At 45.5% G+C, this 20,055-nt stretch overlaps 1 protein-coding gene across 11 annotated transcripts in view; it reads right to left on the bottom strand.

The window, feature by feature from the left end:
• LOC147613354 (folylpolyglutamate synthase-like) overlaps window positions 1-20,055 on the bottom strand; it is a 109,242-nt gene that overhangs the window by 61,333 nt on the left and 27,854 nt on the right. For 10 of the 11 annotated variants that reach the window (XM_086782660.1, XM_086782666.1, XM_086782661.1 and 7 more), the window contains exons 7-10: window positions 5,670-5,726; window positions 5,427-5,487; window positions 5,280-5,326; window positions 5,049-5,126 (exon numbers count right to left, since the gene is read on the bottom strand). The exons of the other annotated variant lie outside the window; for it this stretch is intronic. In XM_086782660.1, coding sequence (XP_086638786.1) covers window positions 5,049-5,126; window positions 5,280-5,326; window positions 5,427-5,487; window positions 5,670-5,726 — 243 coding nt within the window. The remainder of the gene's footprint in view (window positions 1-5,048; window positions 5,127-5,279; window positions 5,327-5,426; window positions 5,488-5,669; window positions 5,727-20,055) is intronic. 11 annotated transcript variants of the gene reach the window in all.

Genomic DNA, 20,055 nt, shown 5'->3' with positions numbered 1-20,055 from the left:
GTTGCTTTGCAAACTTGTGGTCAGAGGTTTCCTACCAGGCACTGAGCCTTGGAAGGATTTTTTCTTGTCTCAGATTTCTAGATGTACACCCAGGGTCGGGAGAGACTGGATGCCCAACACACGTTTTTTGTTCACAAAGGCTGATATTAGGGCACCATCTTCCCCTCTTATTGCAGCCATTGTCAGAGCATGGAGAAGCATGAGATATTTTTTGCGACAAAGGCTTCCTAGGTCTTTGGATGAGGCTGACCGACAACCTATTATGTGAACGAGTTCATTAGGGATGAGGCTGGTCGGCCACTTGGTGCATCTCATTATATGCAATGGTCAGGATGGGAGAGATGCGCATACACAGTTCTTGCTTGGAAGACCTTTAAGAGTCTTCCAAAGGATCGGAGAGTTGCATTCACTCAGCATCTTAGGGGCTCTCGCATTCGTATTGATCAGATTGATGCAGCTATTCCGCATGAGTGGCTTTCTCGGACCTTTCATGGAGACTATCATCCGAGTTGGCTGGGAGTTTTTTCAAGGATAGGCATACCTCTACAGGTCATTGCTCTGCCAAGCCAGGAGGATACAGATTTCCCCATGTATTCTATCATGCCTAGTGGGAGATTGAGGAGATGTAGTATGGAGGAGATCATACCAAACACTAGGCTTAGTCCAGTGAGGATTGTTGGTCGCTCGGGGAAGCACTGGTTCATTGACCCTTCTCCTCAGATAGTGACTCATGGCTCTTGGTGTTTGTGGCTATATGGTGGCAGTCCTATCAGATATCTTCAGTGGGATCCAAGAGAGTGGGAGTGGATTGATGCCTTCCATCCTTTGAAAAGCCTTCCTTTTTTCAATTTCACTGTTCGGAATGCCAGGCTTCTCCTCACTCGACAGATGCATAGGATCCCTACTCTCAGGCCTCATTGGGAGAGCTATGATATTTCTCCAGTGATATAGCGCAAATATTGGCATAGACTTTGGCACTCATACAGAAGGAGCCAGATCTCTCATTTCTTTTGGTTATTCTTACATGGTGGTCTCCCCACCAATCAGTGGAGATCAGTTTTTGGTGTAGCACCTTCCTGTCCTAGATGTGCGGCAAATTCTGAGTCCGTACAACATTGTCCATGGGGGTGCAGCATTGCACAGCAGATTTGGGGTCTTGTAGCCCAACTTATGGGCAAATTGAGTGGCCGAGCCAAGCAAGTGACTTGGGGGACAGTTGCTTGGCTCTCCCAGTCTGGTCCGCAACTTTTTTCTGAGGACAGTGGTACAGATTCTGTTTTTTTCATTCGTAGAGGTAATGCCCAGCATGGTTTATTGCAGGATGTTCCTCACTCTGATTATACACCCCCTAGACAGAGGATTGACACCAGTTGGGAGATTATTGCCAGTATTACAGCATGGCAGATCTAGAGAGCTAGATGCACGGAGGCTATTGAGGGTGTCCAGATTTTTGGGTCTCAACGCATTAGTACTATATGGGGTGATATCATCCACACTCTTATGGCTACTTGGGCTCGCATTCAGGGACCCTCTCGTTCTGCGCAGGCGAAGCGTGTGATATTTATGCAGGAATGGGACCATGGCATCTTCTTTTCCTCTAGTACCACAAGTCTTACATGACATCATGATGCTCCTCAATGGTTGAAATCACCTTACATATTGGGGTGGTTCTATTCTCTTCCGGCTTATAGCTGTGATTGTTGTATGTTTTTCTCATACTTAATATAAGTCTCTTTCTGAAAAAAAAAAATCCGACGACGTCTTTTTTTAGAGGGGGATGTGGATTCCTTTAATCTGGCGATGCCCACCTCAGTGGAGTGTGCTTCTGTACAGCATTGGACAACTCATGGTACGGAGTTTGAGTAAATGGACCCCATCTTTTCTACAGAGTCTTTACATCTTGCGATGCCGATCTTTCCAGAGGATGCTTCTTCTCAGCATTTGGCAACTCTTATTACAAAGTTTGCGCAGATGGACTCAGAGGGTTCCAGTGAGGAGCAACCTACTTCTCCCAGGATTGATTATCTACAGGATCTCATCTTGGTTGTTTTTGAGGTTTTACATACCTTCTCCAGGCTAGATACACGACATTCGACTTCGGAGAGTGTTCTTACACTTGGGTTTGGCACCATTATTTGGAGCAGCACGGTCACAACCTACATGGTTGTTTTCTTCCAGAGGAGCGGTGTACCTGGCAACTTGTTCTGTTGCTTTTGTAGCTGAGTTGCTAAGGAGATTGCTTGTGGAGCTTTCCCTGTTTCTGCAATATTTCATCTATGATCGAGGACGGCGTCTCTGGCTTCTTGGAGTTCACTTCACATCTAGTGCTGAGGGAGTATTAGACATCATCTCCTTGCTGCTAGCTTCATGTTTGGTGTCCTGTTTTAGCCTTTAGGGCTAACCATGTTAGCTAGAGGGCTGGTGACCCCTCACATATTTTTCCCATATTTATCCCCATTTTATGGAGTCTTGGATATTTATCCTAGTTGTGGAGGATTTATCCTAGTCGTGAAGACCAAGTCGGCTGCCTCTACATGGGCATATATATAGCCGGGTCCACCCTCCCTTATATTTATTGCTTAGCATTGTTTGCTGCAATCCCTCACATACAAGGCCTTCTCCCCTCTTGCTCAAGACTTGTATTCTTGGTTGATGATATTGAGAGCAAGTCTGTACCTCTGTTTCCTCTCCATCTCTCTCACACTCTCTCCTGTGTTTCCACTTTCCATCTTGCGTGTGCATCCTATCACATCCAACCCTCTAACTAGCGTCTTAGGCTTTCCCGTGGTAGTTTACTTTTCTCGTCTCATGAAGGAATACCTTCCCCTCCTCCTGGTGATAGGTGGTGTTATCGAGAGAGTGACGAATCCCCCCCCCCCAAAACTGCCGCTTTGGTTCTATAGCTCGAATGGCCGGGATTCCATCTCTTCGTATCTGCATAGCCTCTCCGGAATCAATTCCTCATGTCATATCGCTTCCCTCCAAGGAGCTCCTATTTTGCAGAGAGTTGAGTACTTTGGCCTCCCTGACCAATGCTTCATTTGTCGACAGATGGAATACCTTGCTAGAGCTTGTCCCTGCCCTCAATCCGAGAGCACGTCCAATGGTCCCCCCCTCCCTCCCCACCGTTCCCTCATCAGGGGGAAGGAGGGATCCTGGCCCCCCAGGCGTCAGAGCACCAGGGCTCGGCCTCTGAGGATCCCGGTGCAAGAGAGTGGCAAACCGCCAATTCGAGGTGGAACCACTATCGGACTTGCAAAGCAAAGTGGCACCGCTTGGCTTGCCAATTTGGCAGGCCACAAGAGGATATAGTTTTGTCAGAGAACCCCGTTACAAGCACTTCGCAAGAGCCCCCCGACATTGATGCCCCACCCCTCCTCCCGCCACCCAAGTACCTTGAAGGAACCCACCACCGGCCCCCCCGCTTTCTAGAGATCGTTGCTTCGTCGTGATCTGCTCCCAACATCTAGATTCGTTCAGAGTCTCCGACGGGCCTAACCTCATAGTCTCTGCTCCCCCCTCCCTCTTACAAGCGAACCCTTCTCTCTCTCTCTCTCTCTCTCTCTCCTGAAATCATCTTCTGCTCTAGCTTTATCTCCTAAAGCTCCCTCCGCCCCAACTTCTTCGAAAACCCCCCCCCCCCCCTCTCTTCCGCCTAGCTCGAGCACTACCACCACACGCACCCCCCTAATCTACTGTATATTGCAAAACATGCTATATTTACAATGACAAACTTGGATCTTAGATCCTGCTAATGCATACCTACCTACTGATGCATGCAAAAGGTTACTGGTTGTCCTCCACTTGTGCATGCTCTAACGCACATGACGGCTGCCCGGTCTTACTGCTTCACAGCTTCTGTGGTGATCCTATGGTTGAACCAAAGATAGTTACCTGAAAGTGAATTTAAAGGCGCCTTTTATAAGTGAAAATTGGAAAAAAGACGGCTCAAGTTTGGGAGACTCGGACAAACGGGCGTGTAGACTAGCGGTTTGGGCTTGTGACTTGGGGAGGAGATGTCCCAGGTTCAATCCCTGTAGGTGTTATAGGTATATATTTTATCATATTTTTTATAAATTAATAATCGTAAAAAAAAATATGCTTAATTTCATTTGTGTAAGATTCAGCTTAATGGAATGTGCAAATACGCACGAGATTATTATATGTGCAAATGTACACAAAGTTATTTTATGTAACAAGACCCATTAGCAATTATATTTGGGTAAAAGTTTTTATATGTACAAACCTTAAGGGTTTTGATATGGTTAAAAATATGTAAAGCAATACCCCAAAAGTGAGAAAAGCAAGCCCAATTTGTATGCACATCTATTCTTAGCTCCTTAACTATTTTCATGAATAAAATTCTCTAAAAACTGAAGTCATGAAAGTGGAGCTACACGAGTGAGGGAGAAAATTGCACCCAATCTAGTTTCCTGTGCGGTATTCTCTATCCTTTACTTTTGATGGTGATGTTATTCTAATTCTTTTGCTTTATGTTATGCTAAGTTATTTAATTATCAATTTCAATTCAAGTCTTTGTTTCAATTATGATGTAATTTGTGAGATTTTGAATTAATTCTTCAAGAAGTACAAAAGGGTCCCGTGACAGCAGGCCCCTGATGGTATTATGGACGCAAATTGGCCACAAGTTCTAATGCCTTCAGACAAGAAGACCAAGCCGCCTCCGGCGTGGTACCAAATTGCAACTATAGAAGGATCTACTCAAGAACGGGAGGGAGGGTTGGAATTTGGGAGACTCGGAGAGAGATTGGTTCCAAGAGTAACTGACTAACATGTTAAGCAGCTCATAACTGTGCAAAGCTTCCATAATCCACTATCTACAAACGAGCAGCAGTTTCTAACCATTTCTACTGTTGCTCCTATCTGTAATTTAAGGGAGGGTACAGCATGCCTGTGGAATTTATTGATGGTGTGTGGTGTACAGTAGTATTCTCATGAAATGAACTCTTCATTGCTGAAAAAATCAAAGAAATGCTTGCTAATCACAAAACTGCAACAAATAAAAGATGACGAGAGAGTTCACATACATCCAAATCAGATGCCTTTTTTTGAAGAACAGACATGGCTTCTTTGGGCTGCGGAACTGTGAATGCAGGGACTCCTGGCTGAGATGGAAAAGTTCAACACAAATGAGAAACCTTCTTCACAAGAATTCTACTGATAAACCAACTTTTAGCAATGTCCTTTTCCTTTGGATAAAAGGGCTCTCATTCATAACTGTGAGCTTTAAAACTATTCCAAGTACACATGAAGAGGACCTTAAAGATGCCAGCTTTTTCTCCTGCGATTTCTGCCAGTGTGTAGCCTAAAAAATTCGGGGGGAAAAAAACTTATAAGACACAAAGGAATGTAGACAAATCCATTGAAATAGTCAAAGAATCCATCAAATCAACAGAAAATTCTACCCAATATCTCCATATGATCAAAGCCAAGAGAAGTAATCCCACAAACAGCAGGTGTTTTAACCTGAAAAAATACGTTTGAAATCCAAAACTTAATAACAAGCCAAGACATCAAAAAAAAAAGGAATATCTTCAGAGGGTAAGAAAAAATAGGTAATCACCAAAACCCCAAAACTATCTCATCGCGGTAATTATTAATGTGTGAACCTCTTTTAGGTATCAAATGAGCGAGTACAGTAGGCTTACAACATTCGTGGAATCAAATCTTCCACCAAGGCCAACTTCCAAAATAGCCACATCCACCTAGCAATGCACCAAAAGCAACTCTATACATGAAAGGGAAAGGAGTAAAAAATTATTGTCACCCTTTCAATTCACTCTTATTCACTCAGCAAACAAAGTACAAGAACAAGAAACGCAAAAGAAAGAAAAAAAGAGATAGGGGGCCAATTCGAAGTCCCCTTTGGTCTCTCGGAGGCAAGTAGGCTTGAGGCCAAGGGAGTGCATGCCATTTCTTGTTATATTAATGTCTGCGGAAAGTGAAAATGGCCTATGAGACACAATACATAAATGAAGACCATGAAGGTTTTATGCTACATTTGTAGTTCAGGTAAAGAGACATAAAAGAAACACCAAACCAAACTTTTAAAAAATTCCCAATGCTTATCTTCTTTGCCACTAGAAGATGCAACATTTACAATAGTGTCGAATTGGAGGCCATCGGATACTTAAGGAAGCGCTAGTTTCCGCTGGCAGAAATTTTGGATAAGGGCTGTTCCGTCACAGAAAACAGCCCACTTGCCTTCTTTTCGTGTTGCTCAAAGTGACGTATCGGAAATCTTTCCACCCAAATCAACATGAACTAGCAAGATGTCACACTCCAACAACTGATATCCATTTTATTCCCCTTTTATTCTTATAAACCATAAAATTCATGTCATAATGGGATCACATGTGCATACAAACAATCATGAATTTTCAACCCCTCCCCTCCCTTAGCCCTCCTTGCTGACGTGGCGTTTTTGTTTCCATTTCGTCTCTCCTCAACATTCCCGTTTCCATATCCGTTTCCGTTTCCCCATTTCTCTCAAATATGGCTCAAACTCCAGCAAGTTCGGTGCTTTTTTTTTGCTTCAGTTATTGTCATGTGCATACACATGGACATGCTCATCCTTGATTTGCGGCACATAAAAGACAAGATTTTGGAGCTTCAGCAGCTATATAGGGCATGGAAGGTATTTCGGTGGACCAGGACCTCTATCGGCCAGCATTGGCAAATGATGTCGGCAACGAAAGGGATTTTTTCAGGTCCAAGAACTGGCCGACAGCAGGTCCGCCAGTGTATGCACTCTTCAAGGGCCTTTATAAGGCAAGCGTTGGCTCCTAGGTTATTATCTGACATCTTTTGGGCGTTAGGTCACAACAGAGTTTGAAACAATTGGCAATAGCACGTAATCCATACTTATGCCACTAGAGCCGACAAGGTGGATATCCTTGAAGGGTACCAAAGTGTGGATTGCAGATGATCTCACCCCAGCAAACTCACATGCGCGTGTCTTCTTTCAGGTAGGACAGTTTTCCACCTTTTCATGGGCATGCCTAGGGCTGCCAAGACTTGTACCTTTTTGTACTATATGAATATAGTGAAAATGCAGCTCTCTCTCTCTCTCCTCTCCATCTCTTCTGCGTTTTGCATCAAGTTCTTCCTATGAAAGGTGTTTAGGGCTGAGTTCTTCCTCAACCTCTTCCCTTACTTTGGCAATAATCTCCTCTACATTATCCAAAGACGACTTGTTTTCCAAGGTCACAGCTCGATCTTTGAGTTCGCAAACCTGCTCTTGATATGCTCCCCTATGAATCTAAGCTGAACATGCGGCAGGCACTTACTAATCCAACAGGTAGGAGCTCTGCTAGAGTAGGCTGCCTTCTGAGCGTTGAACCTCTAAATACTTGTTTTGCAAGCTAAGGCAACATGTTGATTTGCCTATGCTCCCTTGCTACAGAAGATTGATGGAGAGCTACAAGGGATATAGGCCCTGGCTATTCTACGGTGTTCACACAACACTACCTGTGACAGAGATGTCAACAAACCCCCCTGGAGTGATGATATGAACATGTATAGGGATAGGTTGATCAATCCTCAAAAGGCAATAAGCCCAAAGCATTGCGAAAAACTCTGAACCTTTCACAAGAAAGAGCCTTCGTGAATAAATCTACCATGTTATCATGTGTAGGCACATATACCAAGCTGATTTCTCTCGCTGGAGTCTTTCCCTGACACAATGATAATGCACCTCAATGTGCTTAGTGCGAGCATGAAACACTGGGTTTTTCACAACTCCCAATGCGCACTGACTGTCAATGAAAATGATAGTGGAGACGACTGTCCAACACCCGAATCCACCATAAGGCGTCTAAGCCACACACACTCAACTATAGCTGTAAAAGCTACCATGTACTCAGCTTCACAACTAGAAGTGGCCACTATTGGCTACTTCTTGCTGAGCCATGACATACATAAATCACCAAAACAAAAGCAAAAGCCGCTAATGGACACTCGCAATGCGCATGCTGTAACATCTAGCCCAATCCGAATCTATAAAGGTATGCAACTATGAATCAAACCCCCCCCCCAGCCCCTAGAATCCGAGGTGCTGAGCGCCCTGTAAGTAGCGGAAAACCCGCTTGACAGCCTACCAATGCTTGGAGCCTGGATTGTGTGGAGGAACGCTATGGAAGGATAGATATAGAACTTGGTGTGTGTTCCAGGCATAGTTTAGTACATGTGAAAGGACTCCATAGAAGGATTGAGATCCTGGTGTGACTTTGTGTAATGGTTTACTACATGTGGAAGGGCTCCATGGAAGGATTGCTATCCTGGTGTGAGTTCCTGGCATGGCTTAGTACATGTGGAAGGGCTTCATGGAAGGGTAGATACCCTGGTGAGAGTTCCTAGCATGGTGACAAAGTCTCATGAAAGGGTAGACACCTTGGTGAGCATTCTTTGTACTTGAAATGGGCGGTGCCCAAGACAGGTTCTTTACAAGATGAATAAGTTGGGAGACAGAATCCAGAATATTGTGCATATATATATATATATATATATATATATAGAATCCAGAATATTGTGCATAAAGCATTTGTGTGATTTAACATGCATGAATGACTTGTCTTAGCTGCCTGGACAATGCCTGGTATTTCTGCATGTGATTGTCCATGGGCTCCGGGGACGCCTGGAAAACCCTATGGACGCGTGTGTGCACACTTGTTTGGGACTGAGGCAGTGGTCTTATGTGTTTTGCACGTGATAAATGACCCCAAACTCAATTTATAGCTTATATTTTATTATACTAAGGTTTATGAGTGCAGGTGTTCACATGCACTTAAGTTTGGGCGGACAGTTTATAAAGTGTTCACATACACTTAAATTTGGGTAGACAATTTATAGAGTGTTCACATCAATTGGACCTTTTAATGAAACTTGGCCATTACTCAAGGGTAGACACTCTACATGCAATATTAGCTCCACGAGTTGCTATTCTTGGGGGGAAGGGGGGGAGAAGCCAAGATCAGTTGCGTGTGTACAAGACACTCTAGGGTTTTGGCAGGTGTTAGTTTGCATGCTAGCCAACACTACTTGAGTTGGTCGATTGCTTCCAGGGCTGCATAAAAGCTGATCACTTGCTACTACAGGTGCTACAAACACAGGCATCTCTTTTCTCTCTATCTTCTGATGCAGGCGACTGCTTCTGGCTCACCTCTGGGGCTGGTCAACTGCTGGACGGCAGTCATAGGGGCTGATTTATGATGTTCCAAAGGCCCTGGACTCAAGGCAATCAACAGGACACCCTTCTCTACACTTGGGGTGACCTGTCCGGCAATATTTTAGGCTGAAAACAGGGCTGTACAGTCCAATTCAGTACGGTTCTTCGCAACGAAATCGAAGGCAAACAGTGTTTATACCTGAGTGAGGCCTGTGGCTCTAAGGGTGGAACCTTCGGGTGGCCAAAGCTAAGGTTTTCATGGCTGGTTATTCGGGACAGCTCTACTCCTAGAGGGTGTGATCACGTACCAGATTATGGTTGTGCCCAAAGGACTCTTGGAAGACTGAGATTGAAGTCTCGGGCATTTGTTTTACTTGTTTTCATAATATTCTGAACGTATCTAGTGCCAACCTGTAGAGTGCTTACTCTCAGACACCAGGCTATCTCACTAAGCTAGATGCCCATATAAAAGATAGTACATCAAATAAAAATGCTTGGTTTACAATGCCATAAAATGAGTATCTAAGCTTAAATAAAAGATGTGAAAGTAAAATGGGCCAAATCCACGACCCTTCAAATGCATAATCATAGTCATCAAAGCAAAAGAGGACTCATCGATGGAGAGTCTTCTTCTTTCTTCTCTTCGACAAGATAGGCTTTTTGGGCCTTTTTCTTTGCAAAACAAAACTCCTCAAGATGTCCTTGTTTGCCACAAAAAGTGCACTTGAAGGTCTTCTTGGTTTGGGGAGTGGCTTTCGAGAATGAGGCTTGCCCTTTGGTAAAATAAGCACCATCAACATGGTACTCACTCTTCTTTAGAATCCTCTTCTCTTCTTCCAAGAGAGAAGCTTCACTGTCGATGAGACATGGAGTTGGAAGATTTAAAAGAGTTGTTACAAGGGATCCATCAAGATGTGACACACTCTTAATCAACACAACAATTTTATCATCATCTTCTATTTTCCTCTTGATTCCTATGAGTTGTCTTAAGAGGCTTTTAAAATCATTAACGTGGGCAAGCATAGTAATTGTGGGATCCTTTTGAAGCCCAAAGAACTTCACTAGGAGACTAATCTTGGAGTGTTTACAAATAGCACCAAATAGTTTGTCTAGGGTTTCCCATGCATCCTGAGATATATCACTACTGTAAATGTGATGTACAAAAGCGTCACCCAAGTGTTCCCCTATAATACCTAGTGTCTTATCATTCTTTAAATCACGTTGTACACTACTCTCTCTAGTAGTAAGTCTTTCCTCTTTCCCTTGAACAATGTTCCACAAGCCCTTTTTAATGAGATTAAACTTCACCTTGGTTTGCCAAGTGTGAAAGTTCTCCCCTCTAAACTTTTCTCTCACCTCACTAAGAGCCATAGCAAGGTCTTACCTCTTGCAAGAGCAAGGACAGTGTCTAATGCTTCACAAGTTTGGCTCAAAAAAAGCACAAGCATATAAATGAAGGTTTGATGCAAGATAAGGACTTAATGCCTTCTTTATAATACTAGGGTTTCTTTGGATTCCACAGTTTTTTCTTCTAATGGGAACTTGGAAGTGTCTCTCTCCTAGAGGTGCTCGGTGGAAATTTGGAGGATTGGTTGACTGAAGATAATGATGAGTTTTCACTCTCAGAAGACAGAATGTTAATGATTTCAGCCACACTCTCACTACTAGTGGACATTACTTATAAGTCATAAAGTAAGCCAAGGTGAGTTCAGAATTAGCTCGACTATTCGGAATCATGTCAGAATCAGCAAGTTCAGAATCAGCTAGTCGGAATCAACAGAACTGAATTAGCATGACGGAATCATCATGACGGAATCAGCTGGTCAAAATCAGCAGGACATGTCGGAATCATTTGGAATCAGCAAGACATGTCGGATTCAGCCGGACAGTTGAAATCAGCCGAGTAGTTGGATTCAGGCGGAAAGTCAGAATCAACCAGACAATTAGAATCAGCTCTGAAGACTTGAAGAAAACTCCTTGCCCAATATTTTGGCCACTTGAGCGTGTATCGTGAGGAGCTGAAAAGCGTGATGACGTCGATTGTTGGCTGCAACTATGCAAAAGCAGCAAACTAACGTCAGACGCTGAACTTCAACGTGTGCTGGATGTCGATGGCTGGAGGATACCCTGCCGCAGTTGATGGCGTTGATCGTTGATGGCATGGGCTACTGAAGAGAAGCACAGCTGAAGAAGAATGTTGAACAACAGATCGAAACAACAGTGGTGTTGTGAAGTGACAGTGACGCAAACGGGCCGGCTACAGTAATTGCAGTAGTTGAAGGCAACAATTCTGCTGCTGTTTATTGGTCAGCAAGTGACCGCAGAGAGCAACGTAGCAAAAGCGAAATCTGGCTCCAATACCATTTATTGAAAACTACGGTGGATCAAAAGCTAAATAATTCATGGTGATAATGGAAGCATGATTAGGGATACGAGATTAGCATAATAAATAATGAGGCAGAATGACAATAGACAAAAAACACACATATCTTTCTTTGTATTAGATGCCTCTTTATATACGCAAAAGGTTGAAGCGGTGTACATCACCGATTACATTTGCAAGTTGCAAATTCTCCTCGACGATCTTCTCCACGAAATTAGCTCCTTGATTCTCTCAATCAGGGTAGATGCTCACGAGATTCACCTTTTATGCTTGGTGAAGTGTTTTACTAAATGACTCCTATAGTAGCTAAAACAACCTTAGGAAATGTAGCACATGTTTGGGCACTATTTCTAACACCAAATACGCACATGTGAGCCACAAATGGCTTCCTATCATGCCAAGCTTCGTAAGTAGTGATGTTTTGCAAAGCATTGGTCGGCGGACATCAGTTAAGAACAGAGGCTACACACATGACAGCTTCCATCCAAAACTTGCGAGGCAACTTTGGCCTTTGACCATACATCATGCCATCTTCATGAGAGACCTATTTTTTCTCTCAAATACACCATTTTGCTTAGGTATATAGGACATGGTACACTGATGCTAAATGCCTCTTTCTGACAAATACGCATTGAACTCTTTACCCCCCCCCTCTATCTATACGTAATGTCTCTATCTTACATCTAGAGACATTTTCAGCAGTGAGTTAAAAGCGCTTAAAGCACATAAATACCTCTGACTTCTGCTTCATACATAGACCCAACTGAATCTGGAAAGGTCATCAATGAACGCAACGAAGTAGAGATCACCTCCAATGGATGGTGTCCTCATCCGACCACATACATCACTATGTATAAGCTGCAATTTTGAACAGCCCTCAATGAGCCATCCCTGGGAAATGGTGCCCGACGCATTTTGCCTAAGATGCAACCCTCACAACATGTTTGACAGGTGCATCGAGTGTCGACAACGCAAAGACTATATCTTGCCTTTGCAGGCATAGCGGGCATGCATGTTGGTAAACGGTCTCGGAAGACCAGTGAGGGCAGGTGTTCATCCAGTGAAAGTGGGAGATTACATGTGACTTGGTCTACTTCGACAATTGATTCTTCACCGACAAAATCTTATTGTTTACCAGTTGTACCCACTCCTTGTTATGGAATTGAATCTAAAAATACAAAGATAAATACCTGACAAATATTCAAATTCAATCCTCAGGGAGAGAAGTTCATCCCCTTTTTAATGCACTCCCAAACTGTAGGCAAGTCCAAGGGTTGCAGGTATAGCCGAGTACAGGGCAATAGCTAGCACATCTCTATAGGTGGATTCTAGCAACAGTAGATGCAGGACAGGAGCTAGTACAACTGCAGGTACAATCGAGTACTCCAAAACAACAGGTACAATCGGGTGCAGGACATCAAGTACAATCAAGTTTAGGCTGGTACAGCGGATGCAATCGGGTACAAGACAGCAAGAACAGAGGCGGGTACAATTGCAAGTACAAAGGCGGGTCCTGGCTACAGGTACAAAGGCAGGTCCTTTCCATCTACCACCCTCCCACCAACCATCCACGTGTGGGGAAGAAGAATTTCCTCATGCAATAATTGTTACATTATTATTATTGAACTTTAATAATGTTGGGCATTGAACTTTAATAATGTTGAACACCCACATTAAAGCAAATGTCCAGCCAATGTTTAAATGTGTGTGAACACCCAACCTTATAAATATTAAGGTTGATATTACTTAAGGGATTTTACATTTGAAAAGGCCAAAAAGAATAATACTTACCACCTGTTCACACGCCACACCAACTCGTCAACAGACAGCACACACACGGTACACTGGGGGCGTCCCCGTCCAGTGTACTGGCACGACATAGCAAGCAAACACACGAAAGCAAGTCATGTGAAAACAAGTTTATGCATGCAAACATAAATGCATGTGCACATGTAATGGACAAAATCTCCCTTTCATAAAACTTGTACAAAGATTTCTTGTCGGGCACAAAACTGGCACGACAGAAATGTGAAGTCTTAGTTTTCCTACGGAGTGACAATCCCATAGGCAAAACACAAGTCTTGGCACGAGCCTTTCTATGGAGTGACAATCCCATAGACAAGGTCGGCACAAATATCAATCCTACCATGGAGTGACAGTCCCATGGATAAGACGCAATCCTAGTTATAAACGGGTGGGAGCAAACAGGCTCCCGTCCATATGGCACAATACTGGTCACACACGGGTACAAAACTGATTCCCGTCCATGTGACACCAAACGACTGACCCTTTCACATGAGGCACTAGCCTAGCCACATGTGAACATGATACAAATCTAGCCGCTCTATGGAGTGACAGTCCCATAGAAGTGGCTCCAAAAATGGAGATGGACCAAATGGTGACATCCTCCCCAACTTCTGAACAGTTGACCCTAACTGAAAAGCCTCAAGATATGCCTGCAAAAGCTGCGGGTAGTCAATGAAGTAATCCTCATCTACCCACTTTGCATCAATGGGTAAGTAGTTTTTAAATTTCACAAGGTATCTCCTGGAAAGCTTCCCATGTGGTAGCTTTCTCTCCTTGTGAAATACAATCTGCTCTGGCCGCAGGATCTCCTCAAGCTCATCAATCTCGGGCGGATCTTCTGTGAGTGACGGGCTCTTCTGAATCTGGCCCCACATACTTCCGCAAAAGACTCACGTGAAAAGCATTGTGAATCTTCCAATGGCCGGGTAAAGCAAGCCTGTAGGACACTTCCTTGATCTTTTCAATCACTTTGAAGGGTCCATAATATCGAGTAGAAAGCTTTGGATATGATCCCTCTCGTACTGGCCTTTTCCGTAGCCTAGCTTTCTCAAATTTCAGCAATACCCAATCACCCTCCTTGCCTTGCATGTCCCTTCTATGCTTATCGGCAGCCCCCTTATGCTTGTCTTGTGATCTTTGCAATGGCTGTCCACACCTAAGCAAAGGCTACATCCAAGTCACACACATACTCATCGGCTGCACAAAGAATGGGTGGCAAGATCACTGCCATAAATAATCTCAAACAGGACCTTTCCCGTGGTGGCATGCACAGTGTTATTGTGGGCAAATTCTACAAGTGAAAGATACTTCTCCCAGACACTCTTTTGATCTGCCACATAACACTTCAACAAATCCAACACATCAGAATTTGCAGCCTCACTTTGACCATCGGTTTGGGGGTGATAAGTATATGAGAACTCAAGCTTAGTGCCCATGTTATCAAATAAAACCCTCCAAAAGAGGCTCGTAGTCCTGGGACCTCTATCCCCAACAATGGACTTAGGCATATCATGATGCTTGAATATGTGAGCAAGGAAAAGCTTCACCATATGATCAACTTTAATTGTTTTCTTGACGAGCAAGAAGTGAGCTTGCTTGCTAAACCTGTCAACTATGGTCCAAATAGCATCATTCCCATGCTGGGATTTAGGCAAATCCATAATGAAGTCCATAGGAATACTTTCCCATGGCTGCGAGAGGGAATAGGCAATGGCTGAAGCAAACTTGGAGGCTTTTGCCTATCAAATTTCACCTTTTGATAGGTAATGCATGCGCATACATAAGCCTCAATGGTTTTACGCATGTTTGGCCAAAAGAAATATCTTTCTATCATGTGTGTGGTGGATAAAATACCTCTATGACCAACATAAGGTGGAGCGTGACATTCCTCCATAACCTTTCGACATATATCCTTCACCACACATAGGCAATTATCCTTCGTAAGGTAACCCTCTTTGATCACATAAGAGGCATGTGAGTGATCATCCATCAAATCAGTCCATATATGGGAAAAATCAGCATCCAAATGATACAAGTCATGCATGGTAGATAAGTCTCCATGAGAGGCTACTGAAACTGCCGCTCATAGTCACAGGGGACGGAGGGGACGGCAGCTTGGAACTCGGGGACAGCGATTCGGGACAGACCAGCGACGGGGACGGACGGACGTCCCCCACGGCACGTTTCTCACAGGGGACGGCGACGAGGACGGCGCAGGGACGGGGACGCCGGTCGGGAACGGCACTGTGAGGGGACGGCAGAGAGCCGTTGCTCGCCGTTTTTTGCCGTTGCGCTCGCCGTTTTTGGCCGTTGCGCTTCCCGTTTCTAGCCGTTTTTGGCTGTTGGCCTTGGGCCTTGGGCCTTGGCCCTTGGGCCTTGGCCCTTGGGCCTTGGCCCTTGGGCCTTGGCCCTTGGGCCTTGGCCCTTGGGCCTTGGCCCTTGGGCCTTGGCCTTGGGCCTTGGGCCTTGGCCCTTGGGCCTTGGCCCTTGGCCCTTGGCCCTTGAGCCTTGAGCCTTTGAGGCTTGGCCCTCTCTCTCTCTCTCTTGCCCTTGAGGCTTTCCTCTCTCTCTCTCTCTTGCCTATCTATATAAGAACAAGCCTCTACAAGGCTACAAGCACACACAACTCTCAAGGCTCAAGCTTTCAAGGCTCAAGCTTCTTCTCTCTTCCAACTTCCAAGTTCCAAGCCTCTAGGCTCTCACACAAGGCCCGCGGGCCGCCGCCCTACTATCTAGATTCTAGAATCTAGACTCTCTCTCTCTCTCTCTCGCCCTACTATCTAGATTCTAGAATCTAGACTCTCTCTCTCTCTCTCTCTCTCTCTCTCTCTCTCAAGCCTCTTGAGTCTTCCAACTTCCAAGCCTCTAGGCTCTCTCTCTCTCTCTCTCTCTCTCTCTCTCTCTCTCTCTCTCTCTCGATTTCGCCTCTGCTCTGCTCGCTCTCTCTCTCTCTCTCGCCTGTCTGCCCGCCCTTTTCCATTTCGCCTGTGTCCTCTGCTCTGCTCCGCCATTTCGCCTGTGTGCCCCGCCCTTTTCCATTTCGCCTGTCTGCCCGCCTCTCTCATTTCGCCTCTGTTCTGCTCGCCATTTCGCCTGTGTGCCCCCCCTTTCCCATTTCGCCTGTCTGCCCCGCCTCTCTCATTTCGCCTGTCTGCCCGCCTCTCTCATTTCGCCTCTGCTCTGCTCGCCAGTTCACCAGTTCGCCTTGCCGCACAGTTCTGCTGGCAATGGCCAGTCTATGTATGCGTTAAGCTGGTCGCTCGCACCCCTTTCCCCACCCACCCTTGCTGAGGCCCCCAAGGCAGCAGCATAACTCTCTCTCTCTCTCGCTTCTTCCATGGCTTCCCCCTTGCGCAACCCGATGAAGGCGACCTTTATGGTCACAAACAAGAGGATAACAAATGTGGAAAAGGAAATGAAGGAATGGAAGGCAGAGATGGAGGGATGGTGGAAGGAGAAAGCCAACTTTCTCCAAATGGTATTCAATGAGGGTAAGCGGTGGAAAGAGGAGAAGGAGGACCTCTTAGCGGAAGTCAAAGACCTTCACGGGGAAGTCAACACGCTCAAAGGCGTAATTTCAGCTCTTCAGAGGGAGCTTGCAGAGGCCAAGGCAAATGGTGGACTTGAAGACGGTGAAATTCAGCCATCAATGATAGAAGAGCTCAAGGTTATCAAAGAACAAGTACGGGCAATTAAGGAAGAAGAGAAGCAGCATGAAGCAAAGACTTCCTCATGGGTGGAAGTCATCACCAAGACGCAAAAGAAGATGGATGAAGCGGAGAAGTGGATAGAGGTCGCCAAGAAGGGTAAAGGTAAGGAGATAACAACCCCTACACCTACAATCATTAACATGACTTTGGAAGAGGAACAACGAAGACGTACACGTGCTTTGCATGTGAGGATTACCGGCCTTAAAGACAAGGATAAAGTTGAAGAGGAGGTGAAAGAGCTTATGGTGTTGATGGGGATTGATAGTCCGGCACACGCAAAAGCTTGGAGAGTGGGCAAAAAAAGCGGAGGCAACGGGGAAACATCAAAGGAAAGAGCTCTCATACTTCGCTTCCCCTCTATTGAGGCGAAGAAGGAGTTCTTGAAGAAACGACCCACTTTAAAGAATACAGGCATTTTTCTTGGTGATGATCTTACTCTTTCACAGCTTGCACATATGAAGGAAGTTATGCCAGAGATTAGAGCGGCAAGAGAAAAGGGAAAGATAGCATTTTATAGAGAAGGGAGGGTGGTCATCGTGGAGCGACGCTCTACATGACGGTGCGAGACCTATGGGACCAAATTAAAGCTGGCAGCCTGGAACTGCAATGGATCCCTCAGACTTGATGTAGGTGCCTTTGAGGACAGCTTTAGAGATAGAGATATAGTCTTCTACTCGGAGACTCACCAGGCTCCTGGTCAGATGATGCCACAGGTGACAGGATACAGATGGGAGACAGCTTGCAGAGTAGGGACGAGATCGGTACACAGTAGTAGAGGATCAGGAGGGGTGGCAGTTCTTTTCAGGGAGGAGCTGCAACCGCTTCTACACATCGTTCGGAGAGATGATCAGGCCAGATATATGTGGGTGAGACTGAGGGCCGACACAGGCAGATTCCTGTATATTGCCATATGCTATTTTGCTCCTAGTACATTGACATATGCAGCACCTAGAGGGCAGTCTCCTTTCTCTGTGCTAGATGATGACATATGGGAGTTCTCTAGGGATGGAGACATCATCCTGTTAGGGGACTTTAATGCCCGGACGGGCAACCGCCAGACAGCCTTTTATGATACCTCGGAGGAGATGCTGAGAGAGTTGGACACTCTGGATATGGGATTAGACAGACGCTCACAGGATGTGGAGTGCACAGAGTATGGGAGATATTTGGTAGATATGGGGACTGCACATGGGTTGGCCATACTTAATGGCTTGCAGAGGTTTCCGTCAGCAGCTGGATTTACTTGCTTTCCACATAGACATGGTGCTAGCACAGTGGATTATGTTATGGCTATGCCCAGCTTTGTTTCATGCATTGAGGACTTCACAGTTGGATCTCGGCCCATTGGGGTAGTAGTGGATCATGCATTGTTGACATTGACTATCTCTTTTCACTTTACCACAGCTCAGAGGACACGAGGGGCAAATCACACTCGATATACTTTTACCTCAGAGACTGATGCTGTCTACACAGATGGGATTTATAAACGTCTGTACACAGAGGAGCCAGGGAGACCTTTGGAGGAGTTGACCCATATACTGACAGAGACTTTACATGATGCAGCGAGAGAGGCATATCCACATACTCAGCCTGGACAGAGACAGCGTTCTAGATGTATGCCCCAGAACAGCTGGTATGATGAGGAGTGCAGAGAGACCAGAGCCCGACTGCAGCGGGAGGTTGCTTTGGGAGTCACTACTCACCGACAGTCACGTATTGCCTTCCGACGTCTTGTGCGAAGGAAGAAGCGGGCCGGCCTTGCTCAGCTAGAGCAAGAATTATACCAGCTGTTCTTGAGCCAGGACTCGAGGGAGGCTTGGCGTCTGTTTCATGAGTCCTCCCCTGCTTTGGCCATCACTTCTACAGAGGTCTGGGGTAGTTATGCAGCATCTCTATATACAGTTCCTGGACAGACACCTTTTCCTGACCCGCCAGCACCATGCCCACAGACATGTACTTTCTTTACCGCAGAGATGGTAAGGAAGGCCATTGATAGGATGAAGACTAGGAGAGCATATGATCATGATGGATTGGTCGCTGAGCACTTTATTCATGCGAGAGACATGCTGGCAGAGCTTCTAGCAGTGATGTTCAATCGTGCTATGTGCGAAGGCTTACCCGAGACTTGGAGTAGGTCCACCATCGTGCCTATCTTCAAGTCAGGGGACCCTATGGAGCCAGGGAATTATCGCACTATTATGATTGGTCACACACTAGCACGATTGTATGCATCCATTCTTGAGCAGCAGTTGAGTAGATGGGCAGAGAGAGTTGGCATTCGAGCAGAGGGACAGGCAGGGTTCAGGAGAGGTTTCTCTACTCTTGACCACATCTTGACTCTCCGGGCCATTATTGAGGAGGGCAGGTCGCATGGGCGACGGATTTATTGTAGCTTTGTGGACTTCCGCAAAGCATTTGATACAGTGCCCAGAGCCAGATTGATGAGGCGATTACAGGAGATGGGGGTACCCACAGAGCTCATATAGGGGATTATGGCTTTATATAGATCAGTTGCAGGACAGGTACGCACCCCAGAGGGGGTCTCTACTTTGGTTCACTCCACTATAGGAGTGAAGCAAGGTTGCCCGTTATCTCCTTCACTGTTTGGTATGTATGTGGATGAGGCTTCTGACTACATTGAGAGATTGGGGGACAGAGGAGCCCAGCTAGCAGGTACATGGATCCCACTATTGTTATATGCTGATGATATTGTGTTGATCTCTGATTCCCCTGAGGGTATGCAGCGTCATCTGGATGCTTTACATGAGTTTGCACATGATAGTGGATTGTCTGTCAACCTTGGCAAAACCAAGGTTATGGTGTTTAACACCACGCCACAGTGGGTTAGGCGATCAGCTTCCACATTTACATATGGGCAAGAGATTGTGGAGTATACAGATGCATATACATATCTTGGGGTAGTATTCAGTGGGCCAGTGTTTTCGATGAGGAGAGCAGCAGAGACTAGA

This window comes from Cibotium barometz, chromosome 44 (assembly GCF_041138505.1).
Source record: "Cibotium barometz isolate CiBa-2024 chromosome 44, ASM4113850v1, whole genome shotgun sequence".
NCBI lineage: Eukaryota > Viridiplantae > Streptophyta > Polypodiopsida > Cyatheales > Cibotiaceae > Cibotium > Cibotium barometz.
The sequence above is the reverse complement of the archived record's forward strand: the minus strand, read 5'-3'. Positions and strand labels throughout refer to the sequence as shown.